This window comes from Phycodurus eques, chromosome 13 (genome assembly GCF_024500275.1).
Source record: "Phycodurus eques isolate BA_2022a chromosome 13, UOR_Pequ_1.1, whole genome shotgun sequence".
NCBI classification, from domain to species: domain Eukaryota; kingdom Metazoa; phylum Chordata; class Actinopteri; order Syngnathiformes; family Syngnathidae; genus Phycodurus; species Phycodurus eques.
Window position 1 is genome coordinate 19,346,792 of NC_084537.1, and position 22,740 is coordinate 19,369,531.

A 22,740-nucleotide genomic window follows, 5' to 3' on the forward strand; every position below is an offset into this window, starting at 1 on the left:
CTTTTAATTGTTCTCTTCCAAGAGGGTTTTTTTTTTTTTTTTTTAGACTTGTAGTTGTGGTTGCCATGGCAATTGCGTCTCTTCTCTTCTTCTCTCTTTCCCTGCGCGGACTCGTCCAAGTCATCAGCGGGCAGCAGCAGGAGGGGCGGCCCGAGCCGGCGCACGCCGCGAGCCCCTGGCGTCACCGCATCCAGTGGGAGAACAACGGCCACATCCACAGTCTCGTGAGCACCGGCTCCGAGTTCCAGGCTCCGGCGCGCGTCTACGTCAGCAGCCGGAGCAGGGGGCGGAGCCAAGCCGGCGCCCCAGGAGCGCGTCGGGCGAGCCCGGCGGCGCCACCGTCCCGGAGGGATCCGTTCGGGTGGGCCGACGGTCTCACCGTGGGCGGTTCGGTGCCGCGCGGACGTGAGGAAGAAGCGACTGCCTTCAGGCGCCCGGCAGAGGGGGAGCCGGGGCCCCCCGCGATGTTCCACCAGGTGGAGGAGAACGCTTCGGACCAAGCGCAGGGCATGTTTAACGACGACGACACGCTGCAGTCGCCCCACGGCAATTCGGTGTTGTACAACATGTACCCGCCCGGGGGGCGAGCAGGGGCCCACGCGCGACCACCTCCGGACGCGGGATACGGGACAAGATTCTTCCAAAACGGTAGCTCACGTGTGAGCGACACTTTGCGCTGGACTGCATCAGGATCACAGCTCTTCCCTAGCTAAATGCTCACGCCGCGATTCGAGGCTGCACGATATATCGTAGAAAATCGGCTCAGAACATAAAAATGTGGTTTATATACAGACTACAATAAGCACATTTAGAATATAGTATATAAGATATTTCTATATTTCTATATTTTTATATTTCTTTTGTTTGGCTTTCGGCTCAAATTTTGTATTTACAATATGTACATATGAATATATTTTGTATTTCTATTACTATTATTCTTTGGCTCAAATTAAGTATGAATTAAGTAGAGTATAGTACATTTTGTATTATTTTGGAATTGAATTTCTTAATATATTTTTATACACTCATATATAATAATGTTTTTATTCATCTTTATCATTAAGTATGAATATAATTTATATATATGTATATGTAATGTTATATTTCTTTATTTTTCGGGGTTGAAGTGAATTTGGTATATTTAGAATATAGCATATTCTCATATTTAAATATGTATTTTTTTTATACATAGACATTCTTTAATACTTTAAGAACATTAGGCTCAAATGTAGTATACATTTTGTATCTTCAAGGTACAGTATACTATATTTTTATAATATATTTCATTTTTATTTTTCTATTTTGTTACATTTTATCATTTTTAAATATTGTTTAGGCTCAAATCCTCCATAAATTTAGTTCATTTAGTATAGCATATTTTAAATTTAAATGGCTAAAATTGTATTATATTTTCTGGTTATTTTATTTTGTATTAGTTTAAAAAAGGCTCAGATTTAGTATAAATTTGCTTCCATTATCTCCAAATAAGACACCATCGTCACTGTCCAATGAAAATTATAGCTCCAAAGAGCCAAATTAAATGTATTCATTTATTTTAATCCAAAACAAAAACAATGTTTCTTTGTGTTTTGCATTAAAAGAAAAAAAAACAATAAAGATGAAGGACATCTTTTTTTGACGTGACATTAAAGCAACATTTGGGGTTTACCAAATATTATGATTAGTGACTATACATCTAAATGTATTAAAAATGGAGGAATAAAAAAAAGCAAGGTTTTATTTTTGGAATTGTACTCCCGGCTGCTTCAAATGCTCTGGTGGGCTGTATATGACCCATGTGCCGCAGGTTTCCCACCCCTGCTTTTTTGTCACTCACTTTGATAGCTCCAGTTAGTATGAAACGTTGCTTTTTGGGGAAAACACGCACTGACCCTTTAATGTGTCCTCCCAGGGCTTCCTGACCTTGTACCAGACCCGTACGCCGTCCAAGCGGGTACTTACGTCCAGCGCATGCAGATGTTCGCGTTGCGATGTGCAGCGGAGGAGGACTGTCTGGCCAGGTAGACAATCACACACACACGCACACACACACACACACAGTCAGTTGTTAGAGTAAGTGTAAATGTTCGGCCCAGGTCTGCCTACGGACCCTCGGTGCGAGACATCGACTTCCGGGTGCTCCTACGCTTCCCGCAGAAGGTGAAGAACCAGGGCACGGCCGACTTCCTTCCTGTCAAGCCCAGGCACCAGTGGGACTGGCACAGCTGTCACCAGTAAGTCCCTTCTTTGGATTTAGGAACCATACTCCTAATAAAATACACATTTTAAAAGTCTCAGCTTTTTTTAAAAAAAAAACATATATTCAGAATATAGTGTTTTAGAGGCCCTTACCATTTTGGGGGGCCGCGGCTGTCCAACAATATGAATTGTATGAATTTGTCTTCCTTATCTCCAAATGAGACACTGTCATATATATATATATATATATATATATATATATATATATATACAGTTTATTTTTTATTATTATTTTATCATTTGTAGATAGTTTTTAGACTCAAATTCTTTATAATTTTTCTGTATGTAGAATATAGGTGTATTTATATAATTAGTTATTTGTATATTTTTATTATTTGATATTATTTGAATTTGTTTTCATTTAGGACGGTACGAATTACGGACAATTTTTAAAAGTGTTTTTATGTATTTTTGTGCACAATTATTTAGCCTCAAATTTAGTATGAATGTGATACATTTAGAATACTACAGTATATTATTTAAATTATTTTATTTATTTATTATTTACCTTATTATCTTATATTTGTAAAAGAATGCATCCTCAAATTTAGTATAACTTAGTATATGTGGATCAAATTTATTACAAATTTAGTTTCAAAAATATTTTCAATATTATATTTGAATTTTTATATTTTTAGTTTTAGTTTTAAAAATAATTCAGTGTCAATTATAATAACGTATTCTATAATATATTATGTATGTGGTTATTTAAATCAAATAAATTCAAACCAATTTCTGTTATTGAATTTCTTTTTTTTTAAACAGGCATTACCACAGCATGGAGGCCTTCAGCAACTACGACCTTCTGGACGCCGTCACCGGCCGCAAAGTGGCTGAGGGACACAAGGCCAGTTTCTGCCTGGAGGACACGGGCTGTGACACTGGGTTCCGGCGGCGCTACGCCTGCACAGCCCACACACAGGTGACACCGCCTCTTGACAACCCAAAAGTACTCCCAATCGAGGAGGTAAAATACGTTTTTCTGGAATGTAAGAGTCATATTTTCCCCGAAATCTTTGGTTAAGCTCTGATTTATATGACATCAGGGGCATTTGAGGCTTCAGCAAATTTGACAGTCGCATGTGGCTTTACCCGTAACAGCGGTTAAACTAAAGAGGTTTTGTGCGACTTTAGAGGTATACCTTTCTGTTGAACTCCGATCTTTACGACATTAAGGACTTTCGAGACTTACAGCAGATATATTGAGATCAGCAAATCTCGCAAAAGCTCATGTGGCTTCATCTAAGACTATGGGGGCATTCGAAACTTCAGAAAATCTCACGAGACTTGAGAAAAAGGCAAAGTTGAAGAGTTTAAAATTGTTGTATTCAGCACATTCTTCGACGTTAAGACATGTTGTCATTAAAACAGCAGCGCATTCGCTAAAAATATTTCAGACTTTTTGTAATGTGTCTCGTTGTGATTGAACATTTTGTCCAAACATTTTGTTTTCAGGGACTGAGCCCGGGCTGTCACGACCTTTACGCCGCCAACATCGACTGCCAGTGGATCGATATCACCGACGTCGCGCCAGGAAACTACATTTTGAAGGTAAAAAGAAGAAAAGAAAAGAAAATATAAGTTTATATCTCGTAACCAATTTTTAACAACACTCTCAGATCACCGTCAACCCCAACTTTCACGTGCTGGAGTCAGACTTCACCAATAACATTGTGAGATGCGACGTCACGTACACGGGAGTTTACGTTCAGACGCGCAATTGTCGAGTAACAAGGTACTGAAGGCGATTCACTTGTATCTAACATGAATGTCAATGTTTGTTAATCTATTTTTTACTCTTATTTCAGGGGCTGAAGATTCATGAAATTTCAACAGCAACTCCTGACATGGGATTTTTTTCATTTCATTCTTTGGGTCATTCCAGCTCAAGAGGTCGCATTCATTATAGTTTATTATTATTATTGTTTTTTTATTATTGCTTGACTGATGTATTCTGTGGTGTTACATGTTATTTCTTCCCTTCCAAAGATAATAATATATTGAATTTGATGCATTTTTGTGAAGTAAATTTTATAAGGGACTATTTTCTGCTGGAGAATTTGGTGCATTTTGGGCATGGGAAAAAATAACTAAATAAATAAATCAAAGTAACATTAACATACTAGTTTTTACGAAGGACTGTTAGGCCATTCTGAAAATAACATAAAATACACTACATCGATATAGGGCTTTTATCTTGAAAATATATGATTTTATGCTTGCAAAATTTCGACTTTAATATCTATAATATACAACCTTTGTCTAAATCATATTCAACTTTCTTCCGGCAGGATGACAACTGATTTTGAAAACAATTTTTTTGAAAATATAAAAATGTAATCTAGTAATATTACATATTATATATGTTTTAAATGTTTTTATTCTCGTTACATTAAGACTACTTATCTTGAAAATAAATTAATTATTTTGCAAAAATAAACAACTTTATTTCCACAATATTAAATGATTAGAAAATATACAACTTTTTATCTTGAAAATATACACGTTTTTTTTCTTGAAAATATCTATTTTTTCTGAAATATACAATTTAATACTGGTAGAATTGTGGGGTTTTTGCTTGAGAAGACAACTTTATTCAAATGATATTATGACTTAAATCTCGAAATCGTAAAAAAATACTTCTTGTAAAATTACAATTTTAATATTGAAAATATGACTTTAATCTAAAAAAAAATAAAAGTTTATTCCTGCAGGATTCTGACTTTAATCTTGAAAATATGCATTTATATAAAATCATTTTTTTTAAATAAAAAATATGCAACGTTAATTTTTTAAGATTATGATTTTTTTTCTCAAAAATGTGTAACTTTTTCTTGAAAATATAAAAAACAAATTCTTGAAAAGATACAACCTTTTTGTAAAAAGAAACAAAATATATATATATATATATATATTTTTTTTTTTTTCAGGGTGGCCCTTAAACAGTACTTCTTCCTAGGTTGGTAGGTTATTTAGAAAATGTGCGACATAAATGGGTTGTGATCAAAAGAACAAGATCGCGGATACAAGCAGTCAAAATGAGTTCCTTCCGGAGGGTGTCCAGGTTCTCTCTAAGAGATAGGGTGAGAAGCTAAGTCATCCAGGAGGGGCTCAGAGTTGAGCCGCTGCTCCTCCGCATTGAGAGGAGCCAGATGTGGTGGCTGGGGCATCTGATTAGGATGTCTCCTGGACGCCTCCCTGGTGAGGTGTTCCGGGCATGTCCCATCGGGAGGAGGGCCTGGGTGCGACCCAGACCCAGACTATGTCTCCCGGTTGGCCTGGGAATGCGTTGGGATCCCCCCAGAACAGCTGGATGAAGTGGCTGGGGAGTGGGAAGCCTGGGCATCCCTGCTTAAGCTGCTGCCCTTGCAACCTGGCCCCGGATAAGTGGAAGAAAGTGGATGGATGGATGGATGATTGGATGGGACATAAATGCAACTGTTAGACCTTGCAGACCTCCACAAACTCTTTGATGATTTGAGATTTTTAATAGAATTTGTTGCCTATAACAATAAATGAAATAAGAGCCAACAGTGTAGTGTAGGGGAATGTTCAGAGAGGATGTGCAATATGCCTTCAAGTTGTTTAAAACTGTTAATAATGGTTAAACACGTTTGTTAATGTTATTGTATGTCGGACTTTATACAATAAATACTGTAATAAGGAGTGAGGAGTCTTTGTCTTCTCTTTTGGTTGGCAACCTAGCTCAGCAAATAACAATAACGTCTTTGAACTGAGGTAATTGTTGCGAAGTCGCTCTCCACAACATAAACATCAAGCTACACAACACTGTGGCATGTCCACGTTGCAATCAACTGGAATGCTAATCGTCATTACAACAGTGTCTATGAACTGGTCACTGTTGCGAAGTTGTTGTCCAGAACATAAACATGTACCCACACAACATTGTGGAGCATCCACATCACAGTCTACTGGACTAATTGTCGTTATATGTGCTGCTGTTTTTGGTTAGCAACCCTGTTGAAATTGACTTTGGGGAAAACAATATTGTCTATGAAATAAGGCAATTGCTACAAAGTTGCGTCAAAGTTCCCCGCAACATAAACGTAGACGCACACGCGATTGTGGAACGACCAAGTGTCAATAAATGTGCTGCTGTTTTGGTTAGCAACGGGATTCAAACGGGCTAACTCTAATGTCTGTGTGTAAACGACAGCGTCTGTGAACTGAGATATTCTCAGTTGGGACTATTTGAGGAAGTACAATGTTCAAGGACTTTCCAGGTATTTTTTCTTTAGTGCTTCTGCATGGCGGCTGCAGATTGAGAGACACTTGGCGAGCAGACAGTTGGCGGCATGTTTGCTGACAGGCCTCTGTGAAGTCGCATGAATGAAGGCCTTCTCCGCCGCCCTTCCTCCAGAGCGCACGTTGAAAAAGGAAGAGGCCACCGGCAAAGACAACCTTCACTGAAACATGGTTTTAGCTGCCATAAATACAACAGACCCACACCAGAGTGTGTCATCACGCAAAGGGTTTTGTTTATTTCCTGCCTGTGTTTTGGTAGAAATAACAAGCGAAACCTGGGGAGAACAAACACCGCACTGTCAAGGCACACATGTTGGCTATTTACAGCACACCAAGGCAGGGATGCAGAGACGTAAATCCCAATTGAAATGGTTTACATTTGACACTGCCAAGATGCTTCCTTGCCAGAGTAGATTGTCTGTGTTGTTCAAAGTGTCTGGAAAGTCTGCCCAAGTCCTGTCCGGGTCTGTTCAAATCAGAATGTTCTGGACCGACAGACTGCTGTCTCAACAAACGTTGGCTGGCTAATTAGATGCGGGTTGAGCTAAATGGATAACACTCTCAAAATGATAACATTCTCATCAGTAGCCACGGGTGTCAAACTCATTTCCCCAGCATGTAATTGTTAATACAGTATATATATGTTCACAACAATTACAATTTGAAATTAGAAGCCATGAAACATAGTGGCAATTAAGCAAGTTTTTTAGATAATCCATTTAGCAACATGAACATGAAGTACCAGTAGGCTATACACACTTTGAGAGTACCTGGGTTCGACAACTGCGCTACTGTATATACACATAAAAATTTGCATGCCAACAATCTCAGGATAACATTGCTAAAACTCGTACTGTCAGCAGATAGCCTACAGACTTTCATACTCTGATATTAGCATGATAATAAGCTAAATGTTAGAAGCTACAGATTTATTGGTATAAGCACACAAACGTTTTCAAAGCGACATTGAATAACAATGCAAATGAATACTATTGTAAAATGTTCACTTTGAACACATTTGCAATAATTTGATGCTCATTGTTAGCTGGTATCTGAGTTAACTGCCTAACAACAACAAAACTAAAATTATTAGCAGCTACCCTGTAGACTGTCATCCTTTATTAGCATACCAACATGCTCACAACACCAATGCTAATAAGCTAAATGTTCAAAGGTGTAGACTTTCATATATCTGTACGAGCATGCTAACATGTTCGCTTTGACAACGTTGCCATTGTTAGCAGGTATCAACTGTCATACGAATATTAGCATGCTAACAGGCGAAGACAAAACTCAGATTTTCAGCATTTTTATTCCTTGATATTAGCATGTTAACATGTTCGCTTTGACAACGTTGCCATTGTTAGCAGGTATAAACTTTCATACGAATATTAGCATGTTAACAGGCAAAGACAAAACTCAGATTTTCAGCACTTTTATACCTTGATATTAGCATGCTAACTATCTATAAAGACATCGCTTGCATTAATTTTTTCCTGAAATCTGTTAATTGATCTCATTAAACAGTTGGTTAATTACTTAATTTTATTTAATAAACTAAAATAAATTGGTAATATATATATATCTTTTCCATGTACAGTATATTTACCATTGTTAATCAATTTTATTAAATCATTGGTTCATTTAGTGTGACTAATATAATTAAAAATATTGGTAACATACATATACATGTTAATTGTTGCATTTATTTTCTTAAATAATGGGTTCATTAATTAAAATCGAAATAATTATAAGTAATAAGTCATTATAACGAGAATTAATATGATTTTACTATTTAAACTCCCCCCCCCCATCTACAAATAAATTGGTCCATTTGACTGCTTTAAAATTCCAGTATGGAATGTACTTTATCAGAATTAGCCTAAAGTTTCCACAAACTTAGTGTCAATATGCTTTCCAGCTATACATGGGTATTGATGTGACGGTTGAACTTTCGCCCATTTCACCAACGAGTTCAATGCACAGTACTCTCAACTCAGCTGGCCAACATCTTTTTGGACCCGCGTGTCATTTTAAACATGTCATGCTGTAGAGAAGACTTGCTGCTGTGTGCTCAGCTGCAAAGGTTCGCACCGACATCTGGACCCAGGCTCTCATTGAGCGTCGCGCAAGCAGTGAGCCGCGAAAGCACTCTAGCTAGCAATGCCAAGTTTGACCCGTGCAAATACAACAAAGCGCGCAGGTGGGCAAAGTTGACCATCTGGCTCTAGACCACACCTCAGCTGGGTACAGTGTACACACACAATTCTCGAGGTGTTACATTCAAACTCACAATGTGCCAGCTAATCACTGTAAACGACACACTGTCAAAACTTAACAAACAAACAAAAAAAACACACAAAACAATCAGAATGCTAATGCCACCGCAACCAATAATCCAACAGGCTTCTCTTTTGTGTGTTCTTTGACCTGGGCCAGAAACAGGATTTTATAAAATATTTGTGTCCTTTTTGCGTAGACTTTGCAGAAACTCAACAGCGCAAGATCACTGTCAGTGATCAAATCATTTGAGCGACCAATTGTTCCTCGTTTTCCCCTAGACGCTCCCTGAACAATGACCTACAAATTTGCAGGGAGGTTTTCCCTTTTATATATTTGTGGGGAGGATTTGCATGCGGGTCGAACAAAACATGTTTATCGTACATGTCGGCAGATCAGAATTAAAATGCTAAAATGAATGAATAAAATAGATGACAATGACAAAGGGGCCCCTGTTGTGGTAAAAATACCAATTACTAATTTTCTATTAGTCATTTCATGAAGTTTTTGACTAAAGTGATCCATAAATACAGTATTCTAATTTTTTAAGTACATACGGTAGTTCCTTGACTTTAATTCGTTCCATGACAAACAGAATTTTCCCCATTCAAACAAATAACAACACATTTTGCTGGCAACACAAAGCAAAAAATGAACTCGAAAAATGCGTACGTTGGAGCGCCCTTAAGTTAACCACTTCAGTTGGCACTTCCTAAACCTTACAATGAGTAGCTAGCCATTAAGTTCCACCGCTGCCAAGAGCGATCGAAACCTCTCTATGAATCCTCTTAAGAAGTTTACCACCTTGCTTTCTCAGCATCAACCCAATAAGGAGCCTCGTCTGCCTGTCGGACCTCTACTGGAATCTTCCATCAGGCTTCTGTTTTCCTTGGCCAATGGTAGCTCGCATATTAGGGCAAATGGGGGAGGAAAATGGTTTGTTAGGTTCACAGAAATTTGTTTAGGTGACTCACGATTCAACGGGGGTTCATTGCACACAAATTAGGAAGCTGTTACCAGGACAAACCGTTTCCAGGAGGTGTTTGGAGACGTTCCTAAGGGCAAGTTTTCGTATTCGGCGTAGGGGTCATATTTCTACAAAAAGCCAGGGCCAGGTGACAACTGACAGGGACGGAGGAAAGCATCTCGACTGTCCCGTTTAGGCACAGAGTAGAGAGATTTCTCGCCATTTCTGTCATCCGCTTGAGATTAAGAGCAACGTCAGAGCAGAGGTGCTGGAACGCTTCTTCTTGAGCGGGGACCTGCGATGAAATGTTTCCCTTTCGAGCTGGGTGGTATGATGACTTGGGTGGTATTTGCAGAGGGATGCCTCTGAGGATTTGCTGTTTCTTTTCATTGTTGATTCGTTGCACTGTGTCTGGAAGGCCCATCTTTGTCTTCCTGCAAACCATCTGTTTGATGCACTCTGGATCACCCACAGGAAGAAGGCCTGGTGGGAAAGCTTACATTTTGTGAGGTTAACTGTAAAGAGATACTGCGCTGTGTTACTTTAAATTCTGTCATGTGGCTATAGAAAGGTTGACACAGCAATAATCAGTGGTGGGAATTAACAAAGTACTTTGTTACTGTACTTAAGTAGATTTTTCAGTTATCTGTACTGTGAAGCACCGTTTATCAACCCAGCTGCACTCGGTGAAAATCCATGATATAGAGAGACCTTATAAAAAGGTTTACCCCTCCCGCACATTAAAGTTTATTAAAATACACTTTGTGAACAAATTGGAAACATATTTGAACTCACAGAAGAAGAAAAACACTAGAAAAGACTGTACATATTGTAGCACCTGTGTACATGTATGCATGTGCCTTTAAAAGGCGGGGCCTGGTGAGGTGACGAGTGATATCAGCGAGTTAGCATGTGAGTGTCTGGGCGTGAGCTGTGGCCAACAGCAGCTCCTACGGGAGCGTGCTCATTATGTTATGTGTTTTACTCATCTCCTGGTGCTCAAGAAAAGGCTGAAAAGTGCATTGGCGACTGTGGCTCTCCATTTCCACATCCAAGAGCATTGCAGAAAGTAAGTATTCTGGATAAAACCATCAAAAACAATTCCTAAAAGAGGGAAACAAATTTGTGTTTATTTTATTTTGTTTAAACCTTTGTGACTTTTAAATTTGTACTTCTGTAAATTTCAGGGTATGCACTTTTTTTACGTTCATACTTCGAGTTTTACCACATTATTCTTTTTTTTTTAACACAAGTATCCATGCTTCTACTAAAGTACAAGATGTGAGTGTGTTTTGCGAACACTGGCAATAAGCAGCTACAATATTAGGCAAACTGAGTACTGCGTCCTTGAGAGTCTTGTGAAACTGCATCCTCTGGTCGACAAAAGCGAGGAGACTATGGCGAGTGTTGATCTTGGTTCACCATCTGAAATTCCAGAGCAACTGCGGTATTTACAAAATGCCAAAAATGCATTCTTCCTTCCATCGTGATTTAAAAGCCTTGACGACTACCTCAGGCTGTGAGCCTTTGAAGGTTAGGTAGGCCGTTTCAAAGAGGTACAAGGAAATCATTTGAAACAAAGATGGAAGCTAAAGCATACATAGCACAGAGCAAATGAGTATTAAAAAGCAACAGTGTACCTGCAAAGTTGGCTAACTCTCAAGATACCATTACAATTACCCAAAAGCTAAAAAAAAAAAATTTAAAAAAAGCAACAGGCCTGCATACAAACGTAACCAGCAGCTATCCTTGTTAGCTTAGCCAGTTACAGGCTAATATTGTTAGCATTTTGGGCCAACAACTGCAGTAGGCTACATTGCTTACACTGGAGGAAACAATTGTCTGTTGATTTTGGACAGATTCAGTTAACTATGCAGTTAACACACACATAGTTTTATTAAATATCAAGCTAACAGCATCACAGCATTATTCATTCTTTACAGCTAACGCAAGTAAGTACATTGCTTACCTTGGAGACAACAAAGGTGTGCCTGTTTACTTTTGTCAGATACACATGACAATGTCAATGACACATGACTATATGCAGATGGTGCATAGCTTTATCCATTAACGAGTTAACAACCGCAGAGCACTAATTTACTGTTGTAGTATATTGCTGGAGGAGGCAATTTTTTTTGCCCGTTTATTTTTGACAGATACAAAATAAAATAATAACTATACAATCAACCACATTGCTAATAAGGCTAAGAACAGGCTACAGGTAATATAACTTATAAGAATGCTGCGTAATGTTTGACGGATTCACCGCTGAGCGCATAGCGAGTGAGTGGAACCACCTGCCGCCATACAGGACTCGTATCATAAGTTTGGGTTCGCAAATGAAAGCAAAAACTCAGTCGGTCGACCGCTCGTATCTCGAAAAAAATCATAAGTTAGGACACTCGTATCTCAAGGCACCACTGAACTTTTATTCTGGGGTACACCGATTGGCCAGTCTGCATTTTGAGTGGGTTTTAGCAAAAGGCTAATTGGGAACATGTTTTTAAAAAAAAAACACATACGGTATATTATCGGTTTACCCTGACAGACTCGCTATCAGCGAATCAAACACTTGGCCCAGAGATTACTGTATTTGTTGTCGGGCCAAGACGTTGAGCTGTGATAGCAGCAGGAGCTCGTGAGAGCAACCGGGTGAAATTCTCAGACAAGATTTAAACAAACACACATGCAGACACTGGCCCAAACCCTGGCCAAGCTGGCTTGGGCTTGAAGAAGAAGAAGAAGAAGAAGAAGACCTGAGACAACCAGAGATCACACAGTTCCACCTTCTGATTAACAAGAGGTTCCCTTTCTCCCACCTTTTGGGGGAATTCATCTCCCATAAATCACTTGACAAAGACACTGAAATGCTAGAGTCACTTCTTTTTATTTCAAAGTTAGAATGTGGGACATTCAGCGCTACATTGTCTCTTTCGCCGGTAAATTGAGATGTCAAAATGATTTATTGGAGGAACAGACACACACAGAAGAACTCACGCTGACTGCCCTTCCATCTTATCTAGCACACAGTCAAAACACAACAAAAAAATCCATTGTTTTTAAAAATAGCTTTAACGATACACTTCTGCATTCACTCTAGCTGCCTCTGTTTGCCGATAACCAATAAATTAATCATGCCATAAAAGATAACTTTGTTTATATCCTATGTACAAGTCATTGGTATGGAAACTCCCTCTAGTGGTAAGTGAAAGAATCACTGTCTAAGTAAAGTTCAGTTGTATTTAACTTTAAGTTCAATACATTTGCCTTTAATCTTGAAGAACTTTTTATTTTTAAAGATGTATTTAGGTAAATAATATAACGTTTGTGTGCGATACATTTTCACTGAGTTATTTAAGTACAGTTTTATATATATATATATATTTAAGTGCAGCATTAATGTTAAAATAATTTTACTTTGGCTTACAATAATGTTCAATATAGGCAACTTTAACCTTTGTCTAGTTTTTGATGAACACTTGAGCATTTTAAGGGCTGCATTTTAATGTTGGTCATGGTGCTGGCAGTTGGAGAGCTATGACTTTTTTAGGTGTTACTTGGTGTAAAGAAATTGCGAACCAATGAAGTGCTTGAATGCCCCCTTGTGGTTGTGCATTTATTCATGCTGCCTATAAATTAGCCCAGTTGGTATGTTCAAGTGCTACGTTGCCAATTTTTGAAATTGGCTTAAAGTACTTAAATAGATGTACATCTGCATATAGACACAGGTGGAAGCATTATGGGTCACAGACTCTAAAAAGTTGAGTATAATTAAAAGATGCAAGCAGCGATGAACTGGCCCTCGTACCTCCTTTGTCAAGACTGAAGCTTGAAAAAAAAGAATAATCAAACTTCGACTCATTTAACGTATTGAACCATGTTTTGGGGTATACCGTTACACCACACACACCAGAAAATTCCACAGCTTGGACTTCAACGTATCGGTAGCTTACGCACAGGACAGCGAGCCAGGAAAAAAACGTGAAAAGGCCTCTTAGTTAGGCAGTCTCAAAGGGGCAAATGTTCGAGTAAAAACCTGAGTGGGTGCGGTGAACCACAAGTGCAAGCTAACAAGGACGAGCTAACATCGACGAGGCCAGGAAAACCATCCTAGATCCTGATTGTCGATGGCCGACGAACGGATAAATCACTGGAGATCCAATGAGCCTGTACTTCACCAAAGTCATTTTTCTTTTTTCTGGTTAAATAGTACAGGAGTTCCCAAAATTTTCCAGGTCCAGGGAGCAATTTTTCCAAGGAACTCCTCATCATCCTAACTTCAATTAATTAAAAATAACTACGATGTGTACCTCTAAATACTATAGGAATTATTTCTTTTGAACGGTTCTACCTAAAAAATTAATGACCGAATAAAAAGGAACTTAAAGGACATGTTTCCAGTTTGTTTATAAGAATCCACCATGCCTGAGGAAAATTAAATATCAGAGACAGAAGGCGTGACCGACGAGGTGTCAATCATCGCTGTGCACTAGAGTAGAGATTACTTAAATTTTATATTTATCGATATAACAACAGTGAACCAAGAGGAACTAGTTTGCAAACGCAGAGTGTTGCCAACATAGCATTTTGGTTGCCATATTTATCGACTTTTCCGAAAACCCTAGCGACTATTTTGCTGTGGTCGCCTTGCCTCACCTGCACAATTCGTCATGAGAAAAGAGCGTGAGAGAGCGCTGGATACACTAATGATGTCAGATTTATGTGATACCTCACAATCATATCAGAGCTTTTAATTGGCTCAAAGCTAAGTTCGGGAAGAGTAATTGATTCAGTATGTTTATTTTATTGGTGCACCCGTCACCATGTGTAGATATGCACTTTTGTTTTTAATAATATGACATAATAATTTATTCAAAATCAGTTTGCTGAACCCCAAGTTACGTCTCATGGACAACTCCTGATCTCAGTCCAGGAAACACATCTTTGTGATTGCCAAAGGCCAACGGACAACTGGATAACTGCTCCCGTATTTCATCAGTCATTTTTTTCTGATTTCTGGCTAAGCAGTTGATCTGTCCATGGTCCGCCTCTCACACTGTACGGAAAATGAATGGTTTAATTTCTTCCCAGCCAGATGTGCCGTGGCGTGTTATTGCCACCAAATCTGGCCGTGGGAGCGTATCCTGCCGGAAATCAGCGCATATCCATGTAGTGCTTGTTTGGTTGTCCTTTATCCGTCAACTTATTTAGGCGCGGCACCACCGGAATCATACAGCTTCCACGGGGTGAGTTTTCTGCTCAGAAATATCCCCGCCCGGAGCCCACACTCCACAGCTACTCCTGCTGGAAAGACATCCCCACAAGAGAAGGAGAAATGAGTAACGTTGGTCACCTTGTTGAGTTCACATCTTTTCATCAAATCGAACCACATATACTTTTACAAGCTGTACTTCTTCTCAAGGATTTTCTTGTTAAATAACATTGGCAGGCTACCAAAAAGCAGAGTGTTCATCTCTTCCTGTGCTGAAAAACAGGTTTTTTTTCCCCGGTGTCCTTCTGAGTCATGTTCCCTTCACTTGCTGTTGTTTCTTTTTATTTTAATAAATCTAATTAGCAAGTGTTAGTCTGTGGGAGAGTCTGCTGTTAGACCTTCACACCTGCACGTGGAAAGAAAAATGATGCCTTGACAAGAAGAAATGAAATATCATGGATTGGTTGCATCAGGATCAAGATAAAACAGAGAGGCCGGAAGTGCTTTGAGCACGATTTGTGGCACTGCTGCAGCCTCTTCAACTAAAATCAATTAAATAAACTTGCAGAAATCTATGTGATGCAGAAAAGGAGCAAAACTGAAGCGTGCCTACCAGTACCAAAGAGGCTGACACTCGTGATGTTCGTTACCACCCATTTGCTTTCCATTAAGTATGGGCAATACTGCTCCGATACTGATACTTGGTGCAAATACGCCTAATGTGTCTGGTAAATCTACAATAAAGTACTGCATTTCAAAACATAGCAATATATAAAAAAAAAAAGACAGAATAATTTATTTATTAGATTTCTTTTTTTGGGGGTAACAATTAGACAATGGCTGTTTCAAACTACTTGGTGACTCAAATTAAAATTACAGGGCCAGATTTCACACTGAGTAAATAAATTTGTGAGTACTGTACAGTAGATTGAGACCATTTTTTTCAGTATCTGTTTTTGACACGGCGCCACGGTGGACGACTGGTTAGTGCGTCAGCCTCACAGTTCTGAGGACCCGGGTTCAATCCCCGGCCCCGCATGTGTGGAGTTTGCATGTTCTCCCCGTGCTTGCGTGGGTTTTCTCCGGGCACTCCGATTTCCTCCCACATCCCAAAAACATGCATTAATTGGAGATAATCCCATAACATTTCGCTCAAATTCAGAATGTATTTGCTTGTTCAACATTGGAGGTTCGACTTTAATTGGATTGTCTAAATAATAATATATGCGTGACTGAGTAACATTACACCCAATCTGTTGTGCCAGCCATTTAACATTGGACACACTCCTGGTGACTAATCCTTGGTATTTGGAGCTGTAAAATGTCAACAGCATCACTTGAATCAGAAGAAGTTGCTCAAACGAAAGGGGACAAATTACAATCTTTTTTTTTTTTATTTGCTTATATATAAATAGTTGGGTGTCTGGAGTTCCTGCCCACCGATCAAGTGTGAAATTACACATTACATCTAACCGTTTCTCCACCAATGGTCGGATATGGTTAGATGAGCCTGTTGACATCCATCCATCCATTTTCTATGCCAGTTATCCATTAGAGCTGCAGATGAGCTGGAGCCTGTCCCAGCTAATTTTGGGCGAGAGGCGGGGTACACCCTGGACTGGTCGCCAGCCAATCGCAAGGGCACTTAAAGACAAACAACCACGCATACTCCCACCACAATTTAGAGACTTCAAATAACCTAACACAAGCCAATTAAACATAAAAATACCACTGTCACAGGTATTAAAAAGTTGCCTGTTTTCACAAAAAAAGGTTGTGTTGTTGTTACATTCCAAAAATATATATATTTTTTTTTAGATTAAAAAAATATTTGATTTTACATGATCCTATGAGAATAAGGCCATGATTTTTCAAGTAAAAAGTTGTAATTTTAACAAAAATAAAGATGTATTTTGAAAAAATAAAGTCAGAATCTAAAACCTCTTATTCTTGAAGACACTTTTAGTCGGAAAAAATAGGACCGTATTCTTTCGAACAATATGCCTTTTGTTCTTGAAAAAAATAGGATTTTACTCCCGGAAAAACAAACCTTTTTTTTTTTTTTTTTTTTAAATATAAAACAAAAGTAGAACTTTATTCATATGCAGGCATGTGAGATTTACTGTCTCTCAGATTCATGTAACAATGGGTCACAATCATATCAGAGCTTTTAATTGGTCCAAAAGCAGTTAAAGCAGCTACTTAGGAAGGCAATAATTTGGGGATTTTTGGGGGGAACTTACCCTCCATTATTCGCAGAAAACCCACTTATTCACTGCTTTTGTGCTCTTTCTGAACATCCTAATATGCCATATTATGGCACTGACTCCTATCTAATTGCCAAGTTGTGCTTTGGCGCCATCTTGTGGCCTTTAGGTGCCATGTTGAAGTGAGAGGAGGCGCTTCAATTAGCCCTGTCGAATAGTTAAGTATTGCTTTGACACCATCTTGTGGCATCTATAACCAATTATAAACCTTTTTGGGAGGACGGTGTCAATTACTCGTAGATTTTTGCTATTCGTGGCTGTTATATCTGCTTTAAAAAACAAATTCAACTCTTATCAAAGTGAATAAACCCGATGGAGCTAAACACGCTCATGTCCCTCACTGCGGTGGAGGAGGCGCAATGGGGTTTGCATGGAAGCCGCAAATATACTGAGCGCTCGCCTTACTTCGTATGGCAGGTGGCCAGGGGGTTTTATGATTAAAACCAGACTGTGCTTGCCCAAAAAGAAAAATACACTGCAGTTGCACATAGTCTGCACAAGAGGGAAGTACAGGGAGTGGGCCGCAACATCTGCAAAGGTGGTCTTTTTTTTTTTTTTTTTTTTTTTTTTTTTGGGAACATTTAACGGTCTAAGGAGGGAGGCTTTCTTGTGATGCAGTGGGTAATCACCGTGGAGAAGAAAAGTCGGCGACGGGTTAATTATGGCAATTTTGAGTCAGAGCTGTGATCATCCTGTAAATATGATGACGCCTCCGTTGCATCACGTGACTGCAGGCAATAGGCCGCGGGGGTCTCTTTGTGCCAAAATGTGCATCTGAGCTGCCGCCAACTCTCAGTTCAAGCATGACTAATGCACACTGCAAAAAAAAAAAAAAAAAAAAAAAGTCTGCGTTTCAAGATTTTATCTGCCTTTGTGTCCTCTGATTTTAATGCTGAATGGACAAAAACATAAAATGTAATTACCTACCGGGCTTGAAAATCTCAAGAAAGCGGACACATGGTAGTAACGGCATCTACTTTTGGACAGATGTGGCAACATTTCTAACATAGTCTCAGGTAGAAGTACAGATACTTATGTAAAAAAATATATATATCTACTCTGTATTGATTCAACTAATTAAGTAAAAGTAGAATGCAAAAAAAGTTTTTAAAAAGATGTCTTTACTGTCATTTACATAAAACACTTCCCTCTGATATTTGCAATTCACTACTTGCAAATTCACCTCTTTGCAGATTTTTCTTTTGAACTCATCCTTTGTTATTCGCTGAAAAAACAAACTTTTTTGTTTACTGTTTTTGTGCTCAGGCGAAAGCAGTGTCTAATATAAAAGTATTGCCTTGGCACAATCTTCTTGGATGTATAGGCAATTATAAACCTCTTTAGGGTGCATTAGTTACTCACAGATTTGCGCTATTCATGTTTTCATAACTTGACATGAAAAATTATTTCTCTGCACACAAAATAGCTTCCCTCTTTTATTATAGTGCATAGCTCATAATGAGAAGAGAAAAAAGGTAGATAGCACTAGCTCAGGCTATTAAAACAGTGTGTTCCCATAGCTTTGCTATTGTTGTGAACTAATTCAAAATGTCACACTGGCTAATGATAACTGAAAAATTACACCGTACCCGTTTTTTTTTTCCAAATTAGCTACTTTATTTTCTCCTCATTCTTCAAGAAACCAATTCTCTTAAATAGAGCCATACAGTAGACTATCCTGCGTCATCGACGTTGATGCTCCCTAGTTCACATTCCTCCATATCACTGCTGTCATAGTTTTTCCCGCAAGTCCCCACGATCAATCAAAATCTCACTGGTGGTTGACTTTACCACTCTCTACGTCATTTTTACATCATGTCATCATCTGTGGAGGTTGGAAAAAAGTAAGTAAATAAACTTATTTGACCAAGAAAGGAGTAGAAAGTACAAAGGGAGTGAAAGTCAGAAGTCTCAAGTAAGGGACAGATACCTGAAAAATCTACTGAAGTACTGTAATTAAGTATTTTTATTTTGTTGGTTTCAACCACTGCTTTTGGATCTTTTAAACAAGACAGCCTTTACAGTGTGGACTGGGAAGTCATGTGACAACAACAATTGCAGACATGCTGCCCTCCCTGCCGCCCACACACAGACGGTACACGTACACGCACACACACACGCACACACACACACACATCAAAAACACATAAACCCTTTTCAGTCACAGGAAAGAGAGCCGCAATTCAGTTCCCGACTATGACTAAGCTGCTTGTAAACATGGTCGACGTCATTGGCAGCATCAACACTGTAAAGCAGTAGTGGAAGAAGCAATGACCAAAAGTTACAATCTAAATTCCAATATTTTGTTCCATTAAATTGTATTAATTTATTCCCAACAGGCTATTCTCCTAGTAGTGTTTCGTAGCCTCTCTCTGTATGATGTATTTTATTTTTAGGTCTATTTCGTCACAAACTATTCCATATGATGTTCGTGTCACAGTTGTGTGCCATTAGATTGCTTTTTTGTATAGTATTGAATTGTTTCTATAATTGTGTCGTGTTGGTAGTAGTAGAGATGGATTAAGTTAGTTGGTTAAGTCCCCACTGAAGGCCCAGGTACCAAATGTACAACCACCCCTGCTGTAAAGAGTATGAACGAGTTCTTGTTGTGTGTGAACTTACCAAGAGTTTTTCTCCTGCTTGGTCGTACGCTGACCTCCACTTGCTGCCGCAGGGTATCATGTTTCGAGCCCCCCATGGCACTAGGGCAGGCCGCCACCGCCACCTCTCCCCTTCTTCACACCATGCTGTTGTTCTGGCGGCCCCTCCAGGCGTACTCGGCGGTCCTCGCTGCTTTGCTAGATGCGTGCGAGTCTTTGCCGCATCGCCCGTTCTGCGGATACCGCGGAGGCTTTTGAGTCCTCGAGTGCATCGTTGTGCTGTTCCCCACGACAATTTCAGGGTTTAGGTTCTGCGAACGGAACTCCAGGTTGTCCGCTTTGTAATCATGGTCCGGCAGAGGCGGATGCCCATTTACATGTTTGTGGTCCTTTGTGTGACCAGGCGGAGTGAAGCAGCGGGTTTTGACCACGGATGCCATGTGAACTGGGGATGGAGAGTTTGTTCTCAGGATGATGCACTCCTCGTCGGAGCGCCTCGACCACTCGATCGGGGCGGCCTTGCGACTGGATGGGGGCGACACTGCAAGTTCCCCTCGATGAGCAGCTGCGTGAACGTTGCTTGACGACCCACAAGCAACGCTTTGAGGCTCCTCGCCGAGGCCCATATTGGCTGTGAGATGATCAATCTGCTCGATGACCTAATGGAAACAAATGGATTGTCTCATAGAAATGCACTGATTCTCTAAATCTCCTAGAACCTTAGTATAAGAAAAAACTCTTTATAGCGGCTGTCTTTGGAACACACCCCTCAGACATTTGGCCTATTTTTGAGGAAGATCCTTTTCTGTTCCAGCATGACTCTGGTCCATCAATGACTGCTAACCTCACAAATTATCTTCTGGGTGAATGGACAAAAAAATCCCCACACCCATGTAATTTTATTACGAGAAGACTGTGGCCAGGTAAATTCTATGATGTTTCGCTGCTAAAGCACAATTATATATATATATATATATATATATAATATATATATACATATAATATATATATAATTGTGCTATATATATACACACACTGTAGATATGTAAATTATTCATTGTGAGAACACTTTGAGATCTGCGCTGGTTTCCAAAGGATCTTACATATAAGACTGTACAGAATAGTCACAAATACGACCATAGACAACGCTAGCAAATAAAGACAAAAGAAAACAAAGGTGCAGCAACAGAAAAACAAGAAAAAAAGCAACAACAACAAAAGTTACAAATCAACAGGCAAAACAAGGGTTATATCAAGCAATGTAAAGTAATAATGTTAATGTTAGTCTCACTGGATCAGTTGCAAACAGGCAGAATTATGGACAGGCAATTATATTAGAAGTTGTAAGGGTGTTGTTGAAGTTTTGACTGACAAGTACGGTGATTTCCAAAATAAGAAAACAGAGAGCATGTTTAAATAAAGAAAATGAGGATATGGATCGGATATTTAGTGTCAGGCTCCCCAGGAACCTTCCAAAAAGACTCCTACCTCTTTCATCTCCACGTGAACTTGCTTCAAACCCCCCAACACGTCCTCCAGATCTGTCACCACTTGTCGAATCTGATCCCTCACTGAATCCTGCCCTCTTGGTTGCTTCCCCAATTCCGAACCTTGGGACTGGTGCTGGTTGGAGACTGGCGCTTCCGTACTGATGACGACTGGGCTTCGGATGAAAATCCCCTTCGGTTTTTCTCGGTTCAAGTGCTTTTGTGGGACTTCCGTTGGGAAGAACCCTCTGTGAGGGTGTCCATTACAATTTGATCCACCAGAGTCATAATGGGTATCTCTTCGCTTTGAGGGTCCAGGCTTTGGTGCGCAGTGTCCGTTAACCATGGGAAAGGGATGATCCAAATTGCCATTTTGTGGGGTGCAAGCAGAACCATCCTCCCCTTCGTCCACAAATGCATCATAGAACATAGTCCGGCTATATCCATACGCTTGACCGTTGACCCGCAGATGAGGGAGTGGATGTGGTATCTGGAAGTGAAAGGGATTTGCCCTGGTGTGGTTGTATGTGGTCACACAGTCACACTGCTCCCTGAAAGATGGGCAATGTCTCGTGCCAGGCTCCGGCGAGTGGCTCCACTGGGCAGGCTTCAACTCCCATGGGGGACTGAATCGGGCCAAGTCACTTGACTGGCTGAGAGGGCCCAGAAACACAGGCCGTCTCTGAGGGTTGTAATGACTGCCTCTGGATACCCTCCCCCCTGCGTCCTTAACCCAAAGAGGCTGGGTGTCTCTGGGGCCATCCAGATGTGGGTGGTCTGGCTGTTTGCAGGACGCTGCTTGGTATCTTGGTACACCATGGCGGGCGCAGCGCTGGCAGGGGCACAGACCAGCGGTGCCGTTGGGCTGGAGAAATCGCTGGTGTCCTGTTGCTTGCGAGCCTTCTGTATACATGTCCAAAGAGGCTCGCGTGGAAAATGGTTCCGAAAAACCTCCAATGGCTCCGTAAAGTCCCGTCATTCACTCATTCTGTTTTCCTCATCCAGTACCTCCAGAAGAGCAAACTTGTCCCCCTAAACACCACCTCTTCTCCCTCCACCCAAGACGTCTCCCTCCCCTTCCTTCCTGTCTGTTGTTTCCCCCACTTCTCCTCTCCAGCTCTTTTCTTCCCCTCTCTCTTTTCTTTCTCCCAACTTTTTCCTTCTTCCTCTCTCCTGAACGGTGCCCCTCTCCTCCTCCTCCCTCCTTGCCTCCCTCTCTTGTCTGTCTTTCTACCGCTCACGCTTCCCTGTTCTGTCTAATTTGCTGCCTCAGGAGTCTCTCTCCGTTTCTCTCTCTCTCTCTCTCTCTCTGTATTCCGGCTTCTTCCCCTCCCCTCCACTCTCCTCCACCTCCTTCTTTCTTTCTCCACCTCTTACTCAGTCTTCATCCGCTCACATATAG

The 22,740-nt window shown here is 40.1% G+C and overlaps 2 protein-coding genes across 5 annotated transcripts; one reads left to right on the top strand and one right to left on the bottom strand.

Moving 5' to 3' along the window:
* Positions 1-65: 65 nt before the first annotated feature.
* loxl5b (lysyl oxidase-like 5b) lies at positions 66-5,004 on the top strand. The gene is made up of 7 exons (XM_061694852.1): positions 66-648; positions 1,913-2,021; positions 2,097-2,234; positions 3,025-3,181; positions 3,715-3,810; positions 3,879-3,994; positions 4,068-5,004. The coding sequence occupies exons 1-7, from the start codon at positions 66-68 to the stop codon at positions 4,072-4,074; spliced, it is 1,206 nt and encodes a 401-aa protein (XP_061550836.1). The 3' UTR covers positions 4,075-5,004.
* LOC133411961 (uncharacterized) lies at positions 2,186-22,499 on the bottom strand. Of its 4 annotated transcripts, none has more exons than XM_061694850.1 (3): positions 21,340-22,499; positions 19,874-20,510; positions 2,186-2,268 (listed from the first exon to the last, which is right to left on the bottom strand). In XM_061694850.1, exons 1-2 carry the CDS (start codon positions 22,315-22,317, stop codon positions 19,989-19,991), a joined length of 1,500 nt encoding a protein of 499 aa, XP_061550834.1. In that variant the 5' UTR covers positions 22,318-22,499; the 3' UTR covers positions 2,186-2,268; positions 19,874-19,988. The 4 variants fall into 4 exon arrangements, with proteins under 4 accessions (XP_061550834.1, XP_061550835.1, XP_061550831.1 ...); XM_061694851.1 differs by lacking the exon at positions 2,186-2,268 and adding an exon at positions 10,191-10,255; XM_061694847.1 differs by lacking the exon at positions 2,186-2,268 and adding an exon at positions 12,627-15,073.
* Positions 22,500-22,740: the final 241 nt, after the last annotated feature.